The following is a 22,085-nucleotide window of genomic DNA, read 5'->3' on the forward strand; positions in this document are numbered from 1 at the left end:
TTCTGCTATGAAAATAAGACACCGTACCAGATTTGCCAGAAATATTATCAAGGGCTAGCTACTATGTAAGAATGTAAGGCTTGAATTATTGTGAAAGTCCCAGGTTCAAATCTACACTCGAGAAGGAAGGTTCTGCTCCATAGACTTCTGGTTGGCTCCTGTGAGAACAGGATGCTGGACTAGAGGAAATCCAGCTGGGAAAGACAAGACTCCCCAGGGCCATCTGGTGTCACAGGACTTTATTACATACACAATGCCTAAAATCGCTTCCCCCAATTTTTTTTTAAAGAAAAGGCATTTTATATGCGTTGTACATGCGATATAACACTGTGGAGTCCCCCCTTCCCCAACTGGACTTCGCGTATACAAGGCGCCTCCTTGAGGTTTCAATGTTTGCGCCAGCAGCAGCCGCCCCTCCCCCCTCAGAGCCCGCCTTGAGGGAGCAATAAGGGGGAAGGCGGCCCTGGCAGCCCCGCTGGTCCTCCTCCTCCTCCTCCTCAGCAGCAGGGCTTCTCTTGCGTGGGCCCCTGCCAGGCCCAGACCCGCGGGCCGCTCCCTCCGGAGGGAAGAGGGCGGCACTCCTTCCGACTCCTGCGCGCGGCACGCGGAAGAAGACCGCGCGCCGGCTCTGTGCTCTGTCCCCCAACGGTCCCTTTGTGACCGCGCGGAACTCCGCCCCTCCGCCTCGCCCATTGGCTGCCCCGCGCCAGGGAAAGTAGTTCCCGCTCCTAAAGGCCGAGCCGGGGAGCCGGGGGGGTCGCGCAGGGGCGGCGGCGCGGCAGTTAGAGGAGCGATGGCGTCCAGCGCCGCCGAGCAGCCGGGGGAGGGAGCGGGAGCGGCGAAAAGCCCGCCTCTCCGCGCGAGGGAGCGCCGCCTGGCTGTCCCCGTGGGCGGCACGGGGGAGGAGGAGGAGGGGGCCGGGCCGCTGCCGGCGCAGTTTCCCTCTCACCTGGGAGCTCTGAGCGGCAGCGCGAAGGCGGCGCTGTACTGCGACGACCTCCTGAAGGGCTGCAAGGTGACCGGGAGGGAGGGAGGGAGGGGCCAAGACGAGAGCCCGCCCCAAAAGCCGCCCCCCTCGGCACCCTCGCCGGCAGGACTGAGGCGCAAAGCCCGCCTTCTTCCCCTGACAGGGACTCAAGGCGGCTTACAGATACGTACTGTACAAATAAGGATCACATACATGGGCTACACTGGTTCAGCTTTACATGTGAACAACTGCAAGTGTACAGCTCAACTATCTGTTAACAAGTAGAGAGATTGCACACTTGTTGAATGGAATGTGTGCAGCCCTGGGCAGGAGAGCAAGTGGGAGAAATAGGCTGACTACTAGACTATATGCATGTATTTACTTAACATAGCTAGAGAATTTGTGCACAAGGGACCTCCCCAGGCACCAGCCTTGGCAGCGTGTATGAAGGGCCTGGGCTGCCCAGATGGCAAGAAACACCCCCCCCCGCTGATGTTGTCCAAAGGAAAACAGCAATACATTTGGTACCAGCTTGGCTGCCGGTGTTGCTAGGCAGGGGCATACAAGGCCCTGTCCAACTGTCTTAGAGACTCCTCTCCGGATTGTACATTTATAAGAAGTAGCTGGGGACACATAGATCCAGAGAGCAAATTATGTTACAGGATAGGCATTTGTGTGCTGAGAAAAACAGTCTGAGGAATTCCCTCAATTTCCACAACCCACAACTTCATAACTAAAGATGGCTTCATTCAGCTAAATCCTACTCGTAGATGCATTGACATATTGTGTGTGTGGTTGGCCGCACCCTGTAGAGAAAGGGATTTGGCTAGCTGGGCAGAAAGGGAAATGATCAATTTTGTATTATAGATTAATTTGCAAGGTTTTGTTCGTTTCTGAAAATATCCAAATACCGTATTTTTTGCACCATAACACTCACTTTTTTCCTCCTAGAAAGTAAGGGGAAATGTCTGTGCGTGTTATGGAGCGAATGCCTACGGATGGCGGGGGGATCTACTGCAGTCGTGAGCAGAGGATCCATGGTTCCCCTTCCTTCCCTCCTCCGTGGCTCGCTTTGAAACAGTAAAGCGGGAGAAGAGCCGCTGAGTGGGGAGGAGAGAGGGACAGAGAGCCTGCTTGCTTTAAAGGAGCAAAGCGGGAGAGGAGAGGAGCCTTCTCCCCTTATACCCCTCTCCTGCATTATTAACAGCATCCTTCTCCACCCACCCCACACATGCTCCTTGTCCCTTGAGTGCTTTTCCTTTCCTCCCAACTTAAAACATGGTTACAAAGCACGGATCCACATGGATCCTCAGGATTTTTGCACTGGGTCACCACAAATTCACCATCAGATCACATAGCATGTCCATGGCTACAGCCTGCACCAAAAAACACACACACACTGTTTCATGGGGCCGCAATGGCGCAAAAACGTGGGTACAAAACATGGATCCACATGGATCCTCAGGATTTTTGCATTGGGCTACCCCAAACTCACCGTCAGATCACATGTCTGTGGCCACAGCATGAACCACAAAAATCATACATCCGCTGTTTCGTTTAGAATATTTTTTTTCTTCTTTTCCTCCTCTTAAAAACTATGTGCGTGTTATGGTCAGGTGCGTGTTATAGAGCGAAAAATACGGTACATTTCTGACATTTCTTTCTCCTTTTACATGAAAGGCAGAACATGCCAATGAAGCCATTAGCAAATACCTTTTGGAAAAGTTGAAGATGAAGGAAAAATGGCTTGGAATCTGGAAGACCAATCCAGAACTTTTTTTTGTTAATTCTGAAGAAATTCCCATACCATATGTTGGTGTGCTTGTTGAGGTAACTACATTTCTCTTTAGAATGTTAATTTAAAAAAATATTTGGTGACAATTAGTACTTTCAGTTCAGTGAATATTAATTTGAATTTCCTGCCACAATTTGAATACTTTGTTGTGGCAGGAAACATTACAAGTCTCTTTCAGAAAGTTTTTGAATACTTGGTCTTTTTATTACTGGGTCTGAGACATTGTACGATGAAAGTGAAGCTCCCACCAGTTCAGCTATGCCGTTGGGAACGTTATCTCAAGTGTCTTACTTACATCCAGCCATCTGAAAGCAGTGAGGCCTTACCTTTATCATGTTTCTTTCATAGTTCTGTAATAGTTCTATACAGGTAATCTTTTTGTGCGAGGGTTACGTTCTGGACCCACACGTGCATCAGTGGAATGCACATAAGCCTGCTCCATCCCATTCCATCCCATTTTGGGGCTACTTCCGGGTTTGGCAGTGTGTGGTCACATGTTGTTTGGACGTGCCTAAATCAGTCATTGCCTGTATTCCCTTTAAAGCACCAAATGGCCTGGCCCCTGTATAATTTGCCCTATTCTGATAATTTTCCCTGTCCCGAATGTTCCATTCCATTTTTCTTTCAGTGTACTATAGTGAAACCAGGACTTTTGCAGGTCACTTCCAGATGACATGTTTGTTGATGATTCATATATATCAAATAAAAACATGAACTAAAAACAGAAAACAATACATATATCCCCTTTGACTTCCCTCCTCCTCTTTTGTGGATCCTTATGTTATGGCGTGCTCTGGTCCATGGGGTCACGAAGAGTCAGACACAACTAAACAACAACAATGTTATCATTCCCACCCACCCCGCATCTCCTTTATAACTCCAGTCTTTAATGAAAGCTTAAATATTCCTTAGTTCAAATTTTTACTACAAGTCTCAAATCAATCCTGCTAATGAATTTAATTGTTTACAATAATTTTTCAAATAAATTTTATATTTCCCCCATTCTTCCTGGTTTATTCTTCCTGGTTTCTAATTCTTCCCATTAATTTTGCCATTTGGGCATAGTCCATTAATTTTATCTTTCATTCTTCCTTGATCCAGGACCATATCTTCCTTCTATCTCTGGGCTAGCAGCATCCGAGCAGCTGTGGTCACATACATGAACAGTTCTTTTCTGGTCATTTGCTATCTAATATTCCTAAAAGAAAAGCTTCGTTTCTTTGAAAAAGTTATCTTTAATATTTTTTCAACTCATCTTCTCCCAGAAGGTTTTTTTATTACCTTATATGACGACCACATGTGGTAAAAGGTGCCCTCTTTTTCTTTGAATTTCCAGCATACATTTGATTTTGATTTATACATTTTAGCTAGGGTAAAGGTAAAGGGACCCCTGACCATTAGGTCCAGTCGCGGACGACTCTGGGGTTGCGGCACTCATCTTGCTCTATAGGCCGAGGGAGCCGGCATTTGTCTGCAGACAGCTTCCAGGTTATGTGGCCAGCATGACCAAGCCGCTTCTGGCAAACCAGAGCAGTGCACGGAAACTCTGTTTACCTTCCCACAGGAGCTAGTTTACCAGGAGTTAAATACCATTTGTACATCATTTTCATGTACTTTTCCTTCAAAATATAGCATGTAAATTTTAAGTCTACATTCCATAACCTCTCCCATGCTGCTGTTTCAATATTATAACCAAAGTCCCTTGCCCAAGGTATCATCACTTATTTAACCTGCTCATCTTTTTTTAGCTGTATTAGTTAGTATCAAACTTTATTTCCGTCACAGACCAGCATAAGATAAAAGATATGGATAAACTGAACTCATAAGACTTAAAACAGGTAAGGAATAAAAACTAGCAATTAAAAGGTGCTCATCTTTTGTTTGCCATTCCAATAATAGATTGAAAATTTTGGAAATTAATTTACTTTTGTTTTCTAGCAACTCTTTTTCAAATTGAGAGGTTTTAGTTGAAAAACCATTTTTTAAATCCAACTTAAATACAGTGGTACCTTGGTTGCGGATGGGATCCATTCCGGAGCTCTGGTCGGATCCCGAGGTTTCCACAACTGGAGGGACCACGTATGCGCGTGCAGACCGCTTCTGCACATGTACATGGCGCAGTAGAGCGCTTCTGCGCATGTGCACACGGCGAAACACTTCCGGGTTTGCTGCTTTTGCAACCCAAAGTTTACATTACCCGATGGTCACGTAAGCTTAGGTGCTACTGTACTTCATTAAGCTGATGATACTGCAACCAGTTGGATACAAAACCTCTTATATCTTCAAACCTCCTTAATTTTATCTCTTGATCTACTTCTATTAATAGGTCTTTATAAGTTACCCAATCATTTCACATATTTCTTATTTTCACAGATATTGCCTCTATTGGGAAAGTCACCACAGTGTTGTTTATATTTTATGTTTGTTCATAATTCATCCTGTTGTTTGCAGAGAAATTAGATAACGTTGGTTCTTTGATGAGCATTCATTCTGATTTGTTTGTGGGGAGGCTAGACGACGTTGTGTCAAAGCTAGTGTCATCCTACACTTTCTAGTGCATTTCCCCATCACTTTCCTTGTTGCAAGAAGTCTGAACTTTTAAGGGGAGGTGGGTTTCTTGCACTAAGCCTTCCAATCAAGTATTTTGCCACCTGAATTTGCCTACGTGTCCTTGAATCCCACCGCAAAATAGTAGTAGTCTGGAAGCTCCCCCAGTGATGGTTGCTATTCTTTGTAACCTCCTTACAGGAAAGTCTGCCTGGCAACCTCTGCCAGGAGGTGAAGTCCTTTTGGTATGAGGCCTTCCCCAAGTATTTACTTGTTGAATTTTGATTGTGCTACTTAAATAAGGTATTTTTAGGATTGCATTCTAGAGGGTGGGGAGACACAGTGACCATATTACACACATGGGAGCATAGTATATAGTGTAAACAGGGTACTATTTTTATTGTATTTTTAGGTTTGAAAAAAAGTATAATGTCACCAAGATAAAACTTTTCCAGACCAAGTTCAGATACCTAGGGGTACAAATAACCAGAAACCTCAATAAATTATAGCTCCACAACTACAACCCCTTGCGGCGACAAATTAACAAAGACCTAAAGAGATGGAACAACATGAACTTCACTCTCTCAGACAAAATAGCCACGATCAAAATGATCCCCTCCCAGAACTAACCTACCTATTCCTAACCCTCCCAGTCTGGATTCCCCCAACCCAACTCTGTAAACAGCAGAAAAAAACCTACATTTATTTATTTCTCTCACAAAAAACCCAAAAATAAGCTCCAAATACCTGCACCTCCCCCCCCCCCCAGAGAGAGAATGGGGAATCCCCAACATAGAACTATACTACATTGCCAACCAAGTACGCCACATAATCCCATATATACTAAATGATGAGACAAAACAATGGATACACCTAGAAAGGGACACAGTTGAAAATACCTGCACCACAGCATACCCATTCCTCCCAAACAAACTAAGGAAAATTCCCACAACACTTAACAGGTACACACAGACCATGCTTAAATCAGGGAAAGCAGAAATAGGCAAACTGTCCCCAACCCCATCCCAACTACCGTATTTTTCGGGCCATAGGACGCACCTAGTTTTTTTTTTGGGGGGGGGAAATAAAGAAAAATATTTTTATTTCCCCCCCAGGTGCGGGGCTGGGGCGGGGGAAGCTAGAGCTTCCCCTGACCCCAGCACCCAGAACAGGCTGCTCTCCGCAAGAGAGAGAACTACTCGAAGCCCGGGCGTGACTGCTCAGCGCGCCTGGGCTTCGGGATAAGAGGCAGCTCTGCGCAAGCCGTGGGAGGGCTCCCGCAGCTTGCGCAGAGCTACCCGAAGCCCTGGCGCGACTGCTCAGCGTGCCCGGGCTTCGGGATAAGAGGCAGCTCTGCGCAAGCCGTGGGAGGGCTCCCGCAGCTTGCGCAGAGCTACCCGAAGCCCTGGCGCGACTGCTCAGCATGCCCGGGCTTCGGGATAAGAGGCAGCTCTGCACAAGCTGTGATAGGGCTCCCACGGCTTGCGCAGAGCTATCCGAAGCCCAGGCGCGGCTGCTCAGCGCGCCCGGGCTTCGGGGTGCAGGCAGCTCTCCGCAAGCCTGGGAGCCCGGCGGGAACTCCTGCGGGCTCCCAAGGCTTGCGGATAACTTCCTGAAGCCTGGAGAGCGAGAGGGGTCGGTGCGCATTATAAGTGCATCCTATAGGGCGAAAAATGCGGTAATTCCCCTGGCATACCACCCATTATTCCACCACACAGCACAAAACCTCCAAATAAAAACCTGGCAAACCAAAGGCCTATATCTCCTAACAGATTTCTATAAAAATAACAAACCCTTATCAACACAAGAAATACAGTGGTGCCTCGCAAGACGAAATTAATTCGTTCCGCAAGTTTTTTCTTCTTGCGAGTTTTTCGTCTTGCGATGCACGGTTTCCCATAGGAATGCATTGAAAATCAATTAATGCGTTCCTATGGAAACCGACTTCAGACCAGGTCCGGGGACAATCTGTCCCCCAACCTCTTCTGAAGGCTGGGGGGGGGGGCGAATGTCTTTGCTCCCCCCCCCCCACGGCAGCATTTTAAAATCGCCCCGGACAGCGGAGTACTTCTCCGCTGTCCGGGGCAATTTAAAAGCCCTCCCGGGAAGGCAGCCAGGGGGGACAAAGATTTTCGCCCCCCGCCAGCCTTCAGAAGAGGTCCAGGACCTCTTCTGAAGGCTGGCGGGGGGCGAAAATCTTTGTCCCCCCTGCCTGCCTGCCTTTAAAAGCCCTCCCGGGGTAGCGGAGAAACGCGTGGGTTTCTCCGCTACCCCGGGAGGGCTTTTAAAGGCAGGCAGGCAGGGGGGACAAAGATTTTCGCCCCCCACCAGCCTTCAGAAGGCTGGGGGGGCGAAAGTCTTTGCTCCCCCCCCCCACGGCAGCATTTTAAAATCGCCCCGGACAGCGGAGGACTTCTCCGCTGTCCGGGGCGATTTAAAAGCCCTCCCGGGAAGGCAGCCAGGGGGGACAAAGATTTTCGCCCCCCGCCAGCCTTCCCCTCTTTTGAAGCAAGGGGCGGCAATGGGGAGAAGATCGCTTCTCCCCTTTGCCGCCCCTTGCTTCAAAAGGGGTCCGGGGGGAGAGAGAGGAAGGCGCGCGCCTTTCCCTCTGTCCCCTCTTTTGAAGCAAGGGGCGGCAACGGGGAGAAGATCGCTTCTCCCCTTTGCCGCCCCTTGCTTCAAAAGGGGTCCGGGGGGAGAGAAAGGAAGGCGCGCACCTTTCCCTCTGTCCCCTCTTTTGAAGCAAGGGGCGGCAACGGGGAGAAGATCGCTTCTCCGCGTTGCCGCCCCTTGCTTCAAAAGAGGTCCGGGGAGAAAGGGGAAGACGCCAGCATTTTAAAAAACCTCGGGACAGCGGGGGACTTCTCCGCTGTCCAGGGCGAATTTAAAATGCTGGCGGGCGGCAGCGAAGCCTTCGCTGCCGCCCGCCAGCATTTTAAAAAACCTCGGGACAAAGGAGAAGTCCCCCGCTGTCCCGGGGTTTTTTTAAATGCTGCTGGGCGGCAGCGCTGCCGCCCGGCAGCATTTTAAAATCGCCCCGGACAGCGGAGAAGTCCTCCGCTGTCCCGGGGTTTTTAAAAAACCTCTCCGCCCCCCGCCAGGCTTCGGAGCAGCCTTCCGAAGCCTGGCGGCGGGAGGAGGTCCGAGGACAGTGGGCAAGACGCCCTGTCCCGGAGATTTCCCTATGGGCTTTCGTCTTGCGAAGGAAGCCCATAGGGAAATTCGTTTTGCGAAGCGTCTCCAAAACGGAAAAACCTTTCGTCTAGCGGGTTTTCCGTCTTGCGAGGCGTTCGTCTTGCGGGGTACCACTGTACAAGACAAACTAGAAGACACCCAAATGCTCTGGTTAACACACCACCAATTACCATACATTCCCTCTTAAACAATCCAGTGGTAAAAGCAGCAACTAGTCCCCTGACAACCTTCAAAAACCTCCTCCTATCAACAAAGGGTCATGTCAAAGGGATGGTATCTGCAGTATACAAAATGCTACTCCAAAACCCCACGAACCCCCTAGATGTAATCAAAAAACAATGGGAGGACGACATAGGCTATGAGATTAACCCACTCAGTGGACCAGAATGTGGTCTAAAGTTAACCCCCCCCCCCTTGAAATCCATATCAACGAAAAGGAAAGAACTCACTCTGAAACTCACCTACAGGTGGAACCTAACACCAAGGAAATTAGTGCTAATACGCCCAGGAACCTCACCAAAATGCTGGAGAGGGTGCACCTCCACAGGCATATACTTCCACATGTGGTGGGAATGCCCCAAAATCCATTTATTCTGGACAACAGCCATAAAAGAAATATGCAAAATAACTAAGCAAGTATTAGAAATAACCTCAGAACCGGCCCTACTAAACATCTTCCAAGACAATAATGCCCACTCATATCACAAAGAACTCATAATCCACCTACTCTCCGCAACCAGAAACATCATAACTAGACACTGGAGAGACCTGTCAGGAGTAAGCATGGACCAATGGTACCAAATAGTATGGGAAACAGCCTTACTAGAAAAATTAACCAGTACTATAAACGGAAACTGACACGGGGACAAATAGAAGACGCCCTCACCCCGGTATGGCTCCTTTATCACATACACAGCCCAACAAAACAACGACAAGAATCCACCAACAGCATACGAATCAATATGGCTAACCTGATCCAAAACATCCACCCACCCCACTCGCACATGAAAACAAAGTTCACCACAGCCAGTCACAAATGAAAAATCACACCCTAGGCCAACCCCCAACCTCTCAACACCAAAGAGAACATGCACAAGCGTCGCTGACGCAAAACCCCACACATATGTTAAGTAAAATAGAAACATCACCCCACTCCCCATTCACCCTCCACTTCTTTCCCCCCTTTTCTTCCTAATGTAATACTAATGTCTCAACAAATGAAACTGATCTGTAAAAAATGTAACTTGAAAAATGAGACATTGCACATACTTTTGTAAACCAAGAAATCTTTAATAAAAATACATTTAAAAACAGAAAAAGTATAGTAATATAACTTCTTCTGTATGAAAATACATACTATTTTCAGCAATAATAATTATTATATAGTAGCCAAACCAAGAGTTCCAGCTCTGACCCAGGAAAACTTGCTTACTGACAAGAATTCCCTTTGGAGGGTATGATGATATATATATATGGGACAGCAGTATGCAATGAAACATGTACAAGTTTAGGTGAGATTCCTTATTTCCTTCCCACTTCCTTTTTAAATCAACCTAATTCTATCTTTGCTATCTACTCTCTTGTTTTCTGCGCGGCAGCTGATCGGGGACATTTTTCAGTCTTTGTGCATTCAATAATCTGGTGTTTAGAAAACATACCATTTCAATGTTCTTTAAGCATAATGGACTGGGCAATCTTATACTCCCTTGTGGGTGGGGGGACTTAAATTGCTGCAATGTCAGCATAACTTGTGTCATATCCAATAACCTCTCAGTTGACCTATCTTGAGAACAGGATTGTAGCCATAAATTGTATAACAAAAGTCAAAAGAGTTGAGAAATCTATATATAAATCTTAATCTATTTTAACCTTGTAATTGTTTCTTTGTTACAGGTTACTTGCAAACTGCCCCAGAATCCCTCTACTAACTTCAAAGTTTCTGTATCTGTAGCTGAACCCTTTTCCTCTAATATTGCAAATATTCCAAGACAGTTAGTTGATGAAGTTCTGGAGGAAATGGATCATTGTGTGCCTCTTTTGGAAGTCTATCCTGTAGAGGGGCAGGACAGCGCAGTGTATGATATAGCCAAGGCTTTGGAAATTGTGAGGTATGTTTTTCTAGAGTTTGGGATTCAACAGCATATTAAAGAAGGTGTGACAAAATAGAAATAACTAATAGAAAAAGAATTTAAGAATATTAGACTGAGGGTAGAAGCTTATTTTTGAAGTTAGGGAGGTAGAGTACACACTTTATGTGCCGGTGATGGTTCTTGGCATCCCAGGTAACAGGTGATGTGAAAGATCTCTGCCTGACAGCTTTGCAATCTGCTACCAGTCAAAGTGGAGAATAATAGGATTGATGGAGAAATAATCTGATCTGATAAAAGGCAGCTTCCGTTATTCCATTTTAAGTTACAGAACCTTGAAATACTAAAACCTTACAAAACTTACTAGTGGTCAGTTAATGTGTCCTTCAGTACTTTACTTTCTCCCCATTATTAACAGCTCTTAGGTAACAGAAACACATGATCAGAGGATACATCAAAATGCAGCGAAATTTGGAAAGCCCTATACCAAGAATGACCTGCTGGCATTCTTTTAATGGTTATTAGCCATTCGGGGCTGCTAATTTGTAGCACTGACATTATGAATCTGTGGTTTCCAGAAGTTAGGTGCCTATTGCTTCAATTGCATATTCTTGTAGCATTTTATCTCACATCCTTGTTGACTTACCGGTCTGTCATCTGGAGCCATGGCTGATGTAGGAACATTATTTCCCTGGGGCCTTGTTTTGATTCTTATCTTTAATTTGATTCTTCTTGGTTTGGAGCTGTAAGTTCCTGCCATATGTCAGCTGCTTTGACTAATGTGGCCATCCCACTTATTATGCTTTAAAATACTACTTCCAGGAGAATTTCAACAAATCTTATTCAGCCATTGTATCTAATTAGTGACTACAGTTTATTCAGGGTTTGTTGTAAATAACTAGGCAATTTCATCCAAACTTTGAGTTTAAAGAAGTTTAGCCAAAAATAAACAGAACCTAACCAATATTTGGTCCCAACTTCGGGGAAGTTGAAAGCAGGGATGTGGGAACAACATGTTCTACTTAACTGACAGGAGTACCTATCTTCAACAGCTACTTTCTTATTTAGTGTAAGTTCATGTCAGTTCTGTATTTTGTTTAATCTTTCTATTTTTTTTATAGAAAGGAAGCCTGTATTGCTTCCTCACCTGCTACTCTTTTACAATATTCTGGGGTTAATGTGGTCAATCTGTCAAACAGCTAAACATAAAGAAGTTTTTATTTCTTTAGGCTGCAGAAAGAAAGGAGAGCATAAAAGACTTTATAGAAATATAAGGACATTTCAAAATAGCCCAAAACAGAACATCAATATTTTGAACCAAAGTAAGGCACCTATTCAAGCAAAGCCAGGCAAGAGAGGTGTTTAGACATAAGAGAAGACAATACATTTTAGCTGACACAGCTCTCCCAGAAATGAAGTAAAAAATGATTCTTTTATTGAGAAAAAGATGGAATACATTACAGTGGTACCTCGGGTTACGAACTTAATTCGTTCCGGAGGTCCGTTCTTAACCTGAAACTGTTCTTAACCTGAAGCACCACTTTAGCTAATGGGGCCTCCCGCTGCCGCCGCACCGCTGCTGCATGATTTCTGTTCTCATCCTGAAGCAAAGTTCTTAACCCGAGGTACTATTTCTGGGTTAGTGGAGTCTGTAACCTGAAGCGTCTGTAACCTGAAGTGTATGTAACCCGAGGTACCACTGTATTGTGTACCAATAATGTGGTAAAGTTGACATAATACAGACAGCTTGTACATTACAGTGTTTCTGTACTGTATAGGAAGAGGTACAGCAAGATTAACAAAATTTTGTAAACTTTTATTTTGCTTTTCCCTCTTTTGCCTTTTGAATTTTATTATTTCTGCTATATATTTTTGCTAGATACATTCTGGCAATGAATGTCCTTTTTTAGCTTATTTACATGCCCATTTTCTACAGTAAAATATACCCAAAGCATCTCTCAACAAAAATCAACTTATTAGCAAAATGCATAACTTCTGAAAAATAGTATGTCACAAAACATATAAAAAATGCAAGTAAGATAAAAATGATTAAAGAAAGGATGAGATCCAACATAGTGCTAGTTCAAAAAGATTGACAGCTGATGTTATTCTGTGTTAGCACACAAGCTTAAGTGCCACAGAATACAGTGGTACCTCTGGTTGCAAACGGGATCCGTTCTGGAGCTCCGGTCAGATCCCGAGGATTCCACAATTGGAGGGACCGCTTCCATGCACATGCATGTGGCAGTGGAGCGCTTCTGTGCATGCACACGTGGCAAAAACCCAGAAATATACTTCTGGGTTTGCCGCTTATGTATCCTGAAGTTTACAGAACCAGAGGGATACGTAAGCGGAGGTACAACTGTATAACAGTAGCAGTTGTGCTGGCAGTCGGGCGACCACTTTCACAAGGGGAGAACATCCATTGGATTTGGTGGTTGTGCTGTTGTAAGGTGAGGCTGTTTGTAATGGTTGTTGCCTTAACAAGCTGCCACGATTGGATATAACCCATAAGGAATTGAGTATCACAATTCAGTAATCTAGACTTAATAGATAACTAATACAGAGCAAATATAAAAATTAGAGTTCAAAGCAAAATAAATAAAAATATCCCTGAACCATCCTAAAACTGGGTTCGTGGCACTCCATGGGACCACAGTAGCTTGGCTTAAATGCGGTTCAGAACAGGCAAGGTCTCACAAGGCCAAATGGTTCACAGCAGCTAGATGGTGCCCTTGTCTCTACTCAAGTACTAGGGACTGGCAAAGATGGTAGTTCTCTTTCTCCAGCCTCCCAAGTGCCTCCTGAACTTTGTAGCCGTATATAGTTAGGTACTTTTTATAATAATTATCAATGCAATGCAACTATGGCTTTTATTTAGGTTCTTCTATGACTTCCTTTGGAGAGACTGGGATGATGATGAAAAGAGCGAGACCTATGCTGCACTGATAGAAGAGAGAATTAAGATGTAAGTATGCTGCTCAGGTGAGCTGCCGTTGCACGGTCCCTGCTCCTGCCAACCTAGCAGTTTGAAAGCACATCAAAGTGCAAGTAGATAAATAGGTACCGCTCCGGCAGGAAGGTAAACGGCGTTTCCATGCGCTGCTCTGGTCCGCCAGAAGCGGCTTAGTCATGCTGGCCACATAACCAGGAAGCTGTACGCTGGCTCCCTTGGCCAATAAAGCGAGATGAGCGCCGCAACCCCAGAGTCGTCTACGACTGGACCTAATGGTCAGGGGTCCCTTCACCTTTACCTTATGCTGCTCAGGAATAGTTCTCAGAAACAGCAGATGAGGAAGTACTTCAGATTTTTGGTGAAGGCTCTACTGAGTGGTGGAGAGGGCTAGGTTAGAAGCCATTTATTTTCGTAACATGTTAAGATGCTATAAATTGGATTTTATTTTTTTTAATACAGTGGTGCCTCGCAAGACGAAATTAATTCGTTCCGCAAGTTTTTTCTTCTTGCGAGTTTGTCTTGCGAAGCACGGTTTCCCATAGGAATGCATTGAAAATCAATCAATGCGTTCCTATGGAAACCGACTTCAGACCAGGTCCGGGGACAGTCTGTCCCCCGACCTCTTCTGAAGGCTGGGGGGGGGGGACAAGGGCTTTTCTTCCCACCCCCAGCATTTTAAAAAACCCCGGGACAGCGGGGGGCGATTTAAAAGCCCCCGGGAAGGCAGGCAGGGGGGAGCAAAGACTTTTGCCCCCTGCCAGCCTTCAGAAGAGGTCCTGGACCTCTTCTGAAGGCCGTCGGGGGGCAAAAGTCTTTGCTCCCCCCGCCTGCCTTCAAAAGCCGTCCGGGATAGTGGGAAGCGCTTCCCTGCTATCCCGGACTGCTTTTAAAATGCTGGCGGTGGGGAGCAAAGCCTTTCGACCCCCGCCGGCCTTCCTGGACCTCTTCTGAAGGCCGGGGGGGGGGGGGGAAAGGCTTTGCTCCCCACCGCCAGCATTTAAAAGAGGTCCCCGGAGATTTCCCTATGGGCTTTCTTCTTGCGAAGCAAGCCCATAGGGAAATTCGTCTTGCGAAGCAACTCGCAAACGGAAAACCCTTTCATCTTGCGGGTTTTCTGTCTTGCGAGGCGTTCGTCTTGCGGGGCACCACTGTATATAGAGGGACATCCTGCCATGAGAACAACTTCCCCTGCAGTTTGAAGTGATGCAATTCTTATTCAAGTTAACCTCCTGATCTGCTGTTTGAGAGAACTAGTAGAGCTTAGTTTTTGCATAAAGTTTCAAAAGGAGAAACTCTAATTTTCTTAAATCTTCATAGTTGGTGTGATATTCAGAATGGGACTATCCCTGCTCCGATTGCTCATCGTTTTAGAAGAAATCTTGAAAAGTACAAAAGTCTACATTTGGAGTTGATTCATTACCAAAGTAATATTAAAGAAGAACCCACAGCAGAAGAAGCAGTTGAATGTTGGAAAAAGTATTATGAATTGATAATGCTATGTGGATTGTTGAAAATATGGGAAGATTTACGCCTGAGGTAATTTAAGTTGACTGATTTTAAAAAATGGTTCAGTTTTTTTGCTTGTTGTCCGAATAGCTTGTTTTAATTACCTATTGCTTTATTAATTGTAAGTACAATTCATTTGTTAGTGAATTAGATGTTACTACAGTGGTACCTCGGTTTTCGAACGTAATCTGTTCCAGAAGACGGTTCGAGTTTCGAAACGTTCGAAAACTGAAAACTCAGTACGGAAGCCTCAAAACGATAAACTCGAATACGGAAGCCGCATTTCCAGTTTGACTTCCAAGGCGCGTTCGAAAACAACAGCATTTACTTCCGGGCTTACAGCATTCGAAAACCAAAATATTAGTCAACGGAGACGTTCAAAAACCGAGGTACCACTGTATATGTTTAATTACATTGAACATAATTTGTGTAGATGTACACTCAGATTGGCGTGTCCTGGTGTAGTTATATTGTGTATTTCCATTATAAACGATTGCTAGGAGATATCTGATGAAATGATGTCACCTTAACTGTCCTGTTGTGCCTAAAGTGCCTCTTGAATGAAGCGCAGATGAGTTCACAGTCCCACCCCAGGTCTCCTAGTCAGAGCCAGTCAATAGTTTTTCAGAAGATCATATATGATAAATGAAATGCTCCTGACACTACAGCAGTGGCCTGGACATTTCTCCTCGTATGTTTTCAGATTGTGCCATTAAGGCAGAGACTTGGTATTACAGGATTGGACATTTGGGTATACACCTGTTTACTAGTTTTTGCATTTCTGTTTTTTATTCTGTTTGGTGTAACAGTTGAATAAATATTAAACTGGGAAACTCTGCCATAGCATTAAATTTGGTTCCTTTAAGTGTATGTACATACGTTTATTAAGAAATGTTTGCAGTAGTAAATAACAGAAAATACTTAATTTTCATACCATTTTTGTCATCAATGGGAAGAACAAAAGCAGCTCTTTTGAATACGCTTAAAAGAAAGCAAATTCCATTGAAATTGGTGGGAATGGCATGTAAATGTGATTAAGTGTGTCAGCATCTAGCTTAGAGAGCCACATATGATAAATAACTAATTATTTATTAGTTAAGATAATCATCTAATGCCAGTAGATTTATCAAGATCAACAATTTGCACAGATTTGTAATGGATTGCTTCATTTTTTGAAAGGCAGGAGCCAACGGTAGGTTACATGTCTGCATGAGGAATTATGCTCCTAGTTTCAGTGTCTGGCAACTCAATGGGGAAATTCCTATCTGAGAACTTGTAGAGCTGCTAGCTGTGTTTTGTATAGTCATAAAGAAACTTTCTGAACTTACATAGCTGTCAATGTTTTCTTTTTTTTAAGGGAAATTCCCTTATTCCGAATAGGATTCCTCGCAACAAAAGGGAAAAGTTGACAGCTGTGAACTTAGTAACAATGTGTTCTTCCCACAATTGTACATATTTCCATAAGTAATTAGGGCCATAGTGGTAAGTGAAGTTCCACCAAATAGAAAACCTATTACAGTGCATTTTAGGTACTTTCCCCTTCATATTAATCTCTAGACAATGAAGGAAAAAGTACCTAAAATCCAGTGTGATAGGTTTTCTGTTTGGTGGAACTTCACTTACCACGAACTCATATTTTAGAGTTAGAAAGGATTAGTTGTAGAAAAGCAGGACTCCTCCTTGTTACCATGCGACAGTTAGCATGTCTACTTGTTGTCGTTTAGTCGTGTCCGACTCTTTGTGAACCAGAGCATGCCAGGCATGTCTACTCAGTTCTATTAAATTCCAGGGGGCTGACTCCCAGGCGCAGGGGGTTAGACTTGCAGCATTAGTTCTGCAGTTCCCTGTGATATAAAAGCTGCCACTTCAGCTGCTCTTGTTAAATTATTTTCCTTTGTTATTTTGAGACCTTTGTTATAGTTAAGACTATGTAAGTTTATTTAAATATGTATATTCTTTTGTAATAATTATTATATTCTATGCTTCCATTTCATTAACATATTTAATAGAGCAAAAGTTCAAAAATTGAATGAATTATTGAGAAATCACGGGGGGGGGGCAGAGGACATGGAGCATGAAAACGTTTAAAAATCTTTTTTTCTTATACTAGCGGATACTAACTTTGTAATACTAATGATCTGCGAATATATTGGTTTCTGCTTTTAAAGATTAATCTTCCCTCCAAAATGGTTTACAAAAATGCTTTCAAAGAGCTTTGACGCAGCACCCTTTAGTTCTTTTTAATTAGCTGCCTTGAATACTGTTTATACTTTAAGTAGTTGAAGTTCAAATTTTATTCATTTTAAGCCAATATTCATAGTAAACATTTCTAGGGCCTACAGAGCAATTACATCCGTTGTAAATGAAGTTGTCTGGCAAAGAGTAAAAATACTGAATGCTTCATATTTTTTCGCTTTGCATTTTCAGGACTTTGTCATGCCAGACATTTCTGGTATGCTCATTTTCTGTAGGGATATTGTTTAGGCTTAAATGTCTGTATCTGTTTAAAGCTGAAAGAAATACAATGCTAAGCATACTTGAAGCCAATTTTATTTAAATACATCTACAGAATGCTTTGCCTAAGGCATTATTGATAGTACAAAGTTCATTTTAAATTTTAGGGCTCATGGACCTCTGACCCCAAGAATTTTGAAACGTAGGAAAGGACACAGAGATGATGGAAAAACTGTAACTTACATTGTTGCAAAAACAGCAGCAGCAGCAGCAGAAATGGTAAGGAGTTCATTTGAATAAATATCCAAGTAGCTGAGACTGCTGCTTCTCCTTCAGCAAACTTTCCTTGATATCCCTTCTTCTCTCCAACCCTACCCAAACAGCTTCTCCATTATTGCTCCCTTTGTAGAACTGTAAGGTGCAGGATTCTTTTATTTTGAAATACAGTAGACTTAGCTGTTGCCTTCTGCTCTCTTCACGATTCTCCCGAAAGCAGTCTGGCTGGAAGGGGATTGAATTCAGCAGTCTTTTAATTTAATTTCCGTTTTGCTTGGTTAAAAACTGTCCTAATAAGCTGCTGTTTGTTTTTGTGCTAGCAAAGTAGATGAAGATTTTTGCACTGGCAAGGTGTTTATGGAAACACTATTATCATTTCAGAGTGCCTGTCAGCTTGGCGCTGGTCACATCCAATATGGCACTTACACACATAACCCATAAAGGAACTTTGCCCAAATTGTTTTTTTGTTTTGTTTTTTAGAGAAATGCTAACACCACTTGTGCACTTAATACAGAAGGAAACTAATGTGTACAGTGGTACCTCTAGTTACGAACTTAATTCGTTCCGGAGGTCTGTTCTTAACCTGAAACTGTTCTTAACCAGAGGCGTGCTTTCGCTATTGGGGCCTCTTGCTGCTGCTGCTGCTGCTGCGCCGCCGGCACACGATTTCCGTTCTCATCCTGGGGCAAAACTCTTCCAGGTTAGCGGAGTTTGTAACCTGAGGCATTTGTAACTTGAGGTACCACTGTACTGAAGGTAGGGAACAGCATGTAAAGTTCAAAGAATTCCTAGAAGTATGCTGCATAGAAGCAACAGTGAAAGGATAGGCTAAAAAACCACATTAACCTTTAAAACTAGACTGGCTAATCCCTGATTTTACTTTGTATCCGTCTCATCTGCCCAGGTTAAAGAATTAGCCCCAGACACAGTTCTTCAGCAGCATAACAACTTAAACCTGGCTTTGGACAGCTGTTACAGTGGAGATAATGTGCTTATTTTCCCAGGAGAATATAAAGCAGCAAACCTTTCCATGTTAACTGAAGACATTGTTATTAAAGGTCAGTAGTGTGCCTGCTGTGGTTTTTATCGAATAGATTAAGAAAACTAAAACCAACTATTAGAATAAAGATTGGTTAAATGTGAGGCTCTTTCAGGTTTTCAGAATTTGGAGAGTGAATCACTTAAGGTTTTATATAAAAACATTTCTTGTTTGTGTCTCTTATTATAGGCATTACAGCTTCTTAATACAAGTTCTGAAGCAACTGCAAACATGTGCAGCACTGGTCATATTATCTGCAATAGCAAATTAATTATCAGCTGTAGAAGAGTGGGTCTAATTTCATGGTCTCCTCTCCTGCTCTTGAGCATAGCTTTACAACTATTGCTGGTGATCTGATTGGGACTACAGTCATACCTCGAGTTGAAGTTGCTTCAGGTTGAGTGTTTTCGGGCTGTGCTCCACGGCGACCTGGAAGTAACGGAACGTGTTACTTCCGGGTTTTGCCGCTTGCGCATGCACAGATGCTCAAAATGATGTTGCATGCATGCGCAGAAGCGGCAAATCGCGACATGTGCAGACGCGCAGATTCAGGTTCAGGGGCTCCAGAACGGATCCCGTTTGCATCCAGAGGTACCACTGCACTGATGGTGCAGCCATCAGTGCTGGATCACGTTAGGAACTATACAGTGCAATCTGTATACAAAGTTCTGTGTCCTGCTAAATTCCAAGTTGGCTCAGAATTGGCTCCAGATTGTAGCAAATGCAAGCCATGGTCAGCTCTGTTTTTCTGACCGCCATCAGCCAACCACCAATGTGCATCAATCCTCTGAAGCAGATTTTGTAGGTGGCGTGGGGGCACAGAAGAGAGGAAAGCATTCTGGTTGTACAAGGACAGCATTGAATACCATCCATTATTTTTTTGAAGTACAGTGGTATCTCGGGTTACATACGCTTCAGGTTACAGACTCCGCTAACCCAGAAATAGTACCTCGGGTTAAGAACTTTGCTTCAGGATGAGAACAGAAATTGTGCTCCAGCGGTGCGGCAGCAGCGGGAGGCCCCATTAGCTAAAGTGGTGCTTCAGGTTAAGAACGGACCTCCAGAAAGAATTAAGTACTTAACCCGAAGTACCACTGTACTTAAAAAACCTTAGTTTCAGTTCCTAATAAAGCTGCTTGGTCAAATGTACATTTCCTCCCTACTCCTACTGTCCAATTTCTGTGCACTACTACATTTAATTGATTTTAATAATTCCGTTTCTCCATTTTGTTTAGGAGTTGGAAGACGAGAGGAAATTGTGATTGTTTCAGATCCTGTCTATGACAGTTTTATAGTGTCCAGGGCTCAAAATTTGAAGATAATGAATATTACTGTGCAGCAGCAAGGGACTCTCGATGGTATTATAGTAGTTGAATCTGGACACACATTTTTGGAGAACTGTGTTTTGAAGTGTGAAGGAACTGGTGTCTGTGTACTTGTTGGGGCTTCTCTGACAATTATAAACAGTGAGATCACTGGAGCTCAGGTACTCTATTTCAGTTCAAAACAAGATACAATACACATATGAGAATGTAAGATGCTTTCATTCAGCGAATACACAAAAACCTGGTTTAATGCAGAAGGGTAACTAATAATGAAAAGACTTGATGTCGGTGCTAGATAGCACAAATTTAAATATTACAGTTGCCGGTCCACAGGAGAGAGATGTGAGTGGACGGGATGGTAGATGTGACAAGAAGACTTGATTCCAATCAGTTTTGCAGTATGCAAGTGGAGTTCTGGTCCAGTACTCTATGCACTCCTCAGTACTGTGCAGCTGCTAGTTGCTGACCAGAACTCTAAATGATCTGCATCAGTTAACTTGTATTCACAGACAAAAATTGATTTTTGTTCTGATAACAGAACAGCTAGTTGCATGTCAATCCAAATTTTGGTTTTTGCACTCAGGGGGCTGGAGTCGAGTTATACCCAGGAAGCACAGCTACTTTGGAGGGTAACAAAATTCACCACTGCAATAACTTCAGAACCTGTGACTCCTCACATGGTAGTTTTGGTGGAATTAACATTAAGGTAAATTTTTGTTGACAATGGAATGCTACTGTAACAACCTAAATTATTTGAAAAGATTTCCATGTTTAAGAAGATAATTTGATTAAGATGCTACCGACAGTTTATGAATAAACTTTTGATTCCTTCTTAACAGGTTCTTCCTGCTCCTAAACTAAGGATGAAAAACAATCATATTTACAGTAACAATGGATATGGAGTGACCATTATTAAGCCTTCTGAGCAGCTGTGTGCTACAGCTGAAGGAACAGTGGAATGTGCTGCTGCAGGAGATGGCGAAGATTCTGTTTCCAAACTAATGCAGGAATTGAGCCTTGAGATGAGCAGAAACATACTAGAAGACAACACCAAAGGCATCAGCATAGTTAACTGAAGCTACAGGTTTCAGCTACAAAGGAAAACCTGTTGTATTAAAAGATATTAATAAGAGTTATTATGGATACTGATGAAACCTGAAATAGCACCGTAATTACTATTTCTTAGTAAAGAGAAAGCTCTTCATAGCTTGGCAAGAATTGAAGCTTAATTTCCATTTATGTCTTTGGCACCAGAAGCCATAGCTTATAGCTCAAAATATAACCCCTTGGAGGCTATCAGTTTGAATTCTGTACTCACTATTCCAACTCGGGAATATATTTTTTAAAAGCCTGTACAGCAGTAAGTAACCTTCAGACTTACTGAAAAGTAGTTAAAACTGCTGATTTATTACTGCAAGTTTGTCTTGTTAATTTTTACTGTATTATAAACAGGTCTTACAAATGAAGCAGGATGTTTTGAACGCCAGTCCCATAAAATTTAGCATACTTCTGGCAGGTCAAGGATAGAAGTCAGGGGACAGTATGACTGAGGAGCTAGAGCTAAACTTGACTTACTTAAAATTGATTATGTGAGAAATAAGGAATTCTGGATTTGGAAGTGAAGTTAGGTACCCCTGCCCGTATGGGCCAGTCTTGACAGACTCTAGGGTTGTGCGCCCATCTCACTTAAGAGGCCGGGGGCCAGCGCTGTCCGGAGACACTTCCGGGTCACGTGGCCAGCGTAACAAAGCTGCATCTGGCGAGCCAGAGCCGCACACGGAAACGCCGTTTACCTTCCCGCTAGTAAGCGGTCCCTATTTATCTACTTGCACCCGGGAGTGCTTTCGAACTGCTAGGTTGGCAGGCGCTGGGACTGAGCAACAGGAGCGCACCCCGCCGCGGGGATTCGAACCGCCGACCTTTCGATTGGCAAGCCC

At 43.9% G+C, this 22,085-nt stretch overlaps 1 protein-coding gene across 2 annotated transcripts; it reads left to right on the forward strand.

Annotated features, from left to right (window-relative positions):
• The first annotated feature begins 777 nt into the window (after positions 1-777).
• Positions 778-21,280, forward strand: SHCBP1L (SHC binding and spindle associated 1 like). Of its 2 annotated transcripts, XM_028732226.2 has the most exons (10): positions 778-1,015; positions 2,648-2,797; positions 10,398-10,612; positions 13,473-13,559; positions 14,865-15,083; positions 17,675-17,786; positions 18,689-18,842; positions 20,059-20,309; positions 20,732-20,854; positions 20,988-21,280. In XM_028732226.2, the coding sequence occupies exons 1-10, from the start codon at positions 794-796 to the stop codon at positions 21,222-21,224; spliced, it is 1,770 nt and encodes a 589-aa protein (XP_028588059.2). In that variant the 5' UTR covers positions 778-793; the 3' UTR covers positions 21,225-21,280. The 2 variants fall into 2 exon arrangements, with proteins under 2 accessions (XP_028588059.2, XP_028588061.2); XM_028732228.2 differs by lacking the exon at positions 14,865-15,083.
• The last annotated feature ends 805 nt before the right edge of the window (positions 21,281-22,085 follow it).

This window comes from Podarcis muralis, chromosome 5, assembly GCF_964188315.1.
Source record: "Podarcis muralis chromosome 5, rPodMur119.hap1.1, whole genome shotgun sequence".
NCBI lineage: Eukaryota > Metazoa > Chordata > Lepidosauria > Squamata > Lacertidae > Podarcis > Podarcis muralis.

Excerpts from the sequence above, each read along its gene's own strand:
- SHCBP1L (XM_028732226.2), top strand. The coding sequence starts at position 794 with ATGGCGTCCAGCGCCGCCGAGCAGCCGGGGGAGGGAGCGGGAGCGGCG. Across the intron at positions 13,560-14,864 it reads ATAGAAGAGAGAATTAAGAT|TTGGTGTGATATTCAGAATG; the intron begins GTAAGTATGCTG and ends AAATCTTCATAG. Across the intron at positions 20,855-20,987 it reads TTGGTGGAATTAACATTAAG|GTTCTTCCTGCTCCTAAACT; the intron begins GTAAATTTTTGT and ends CCTTCTTAACAG.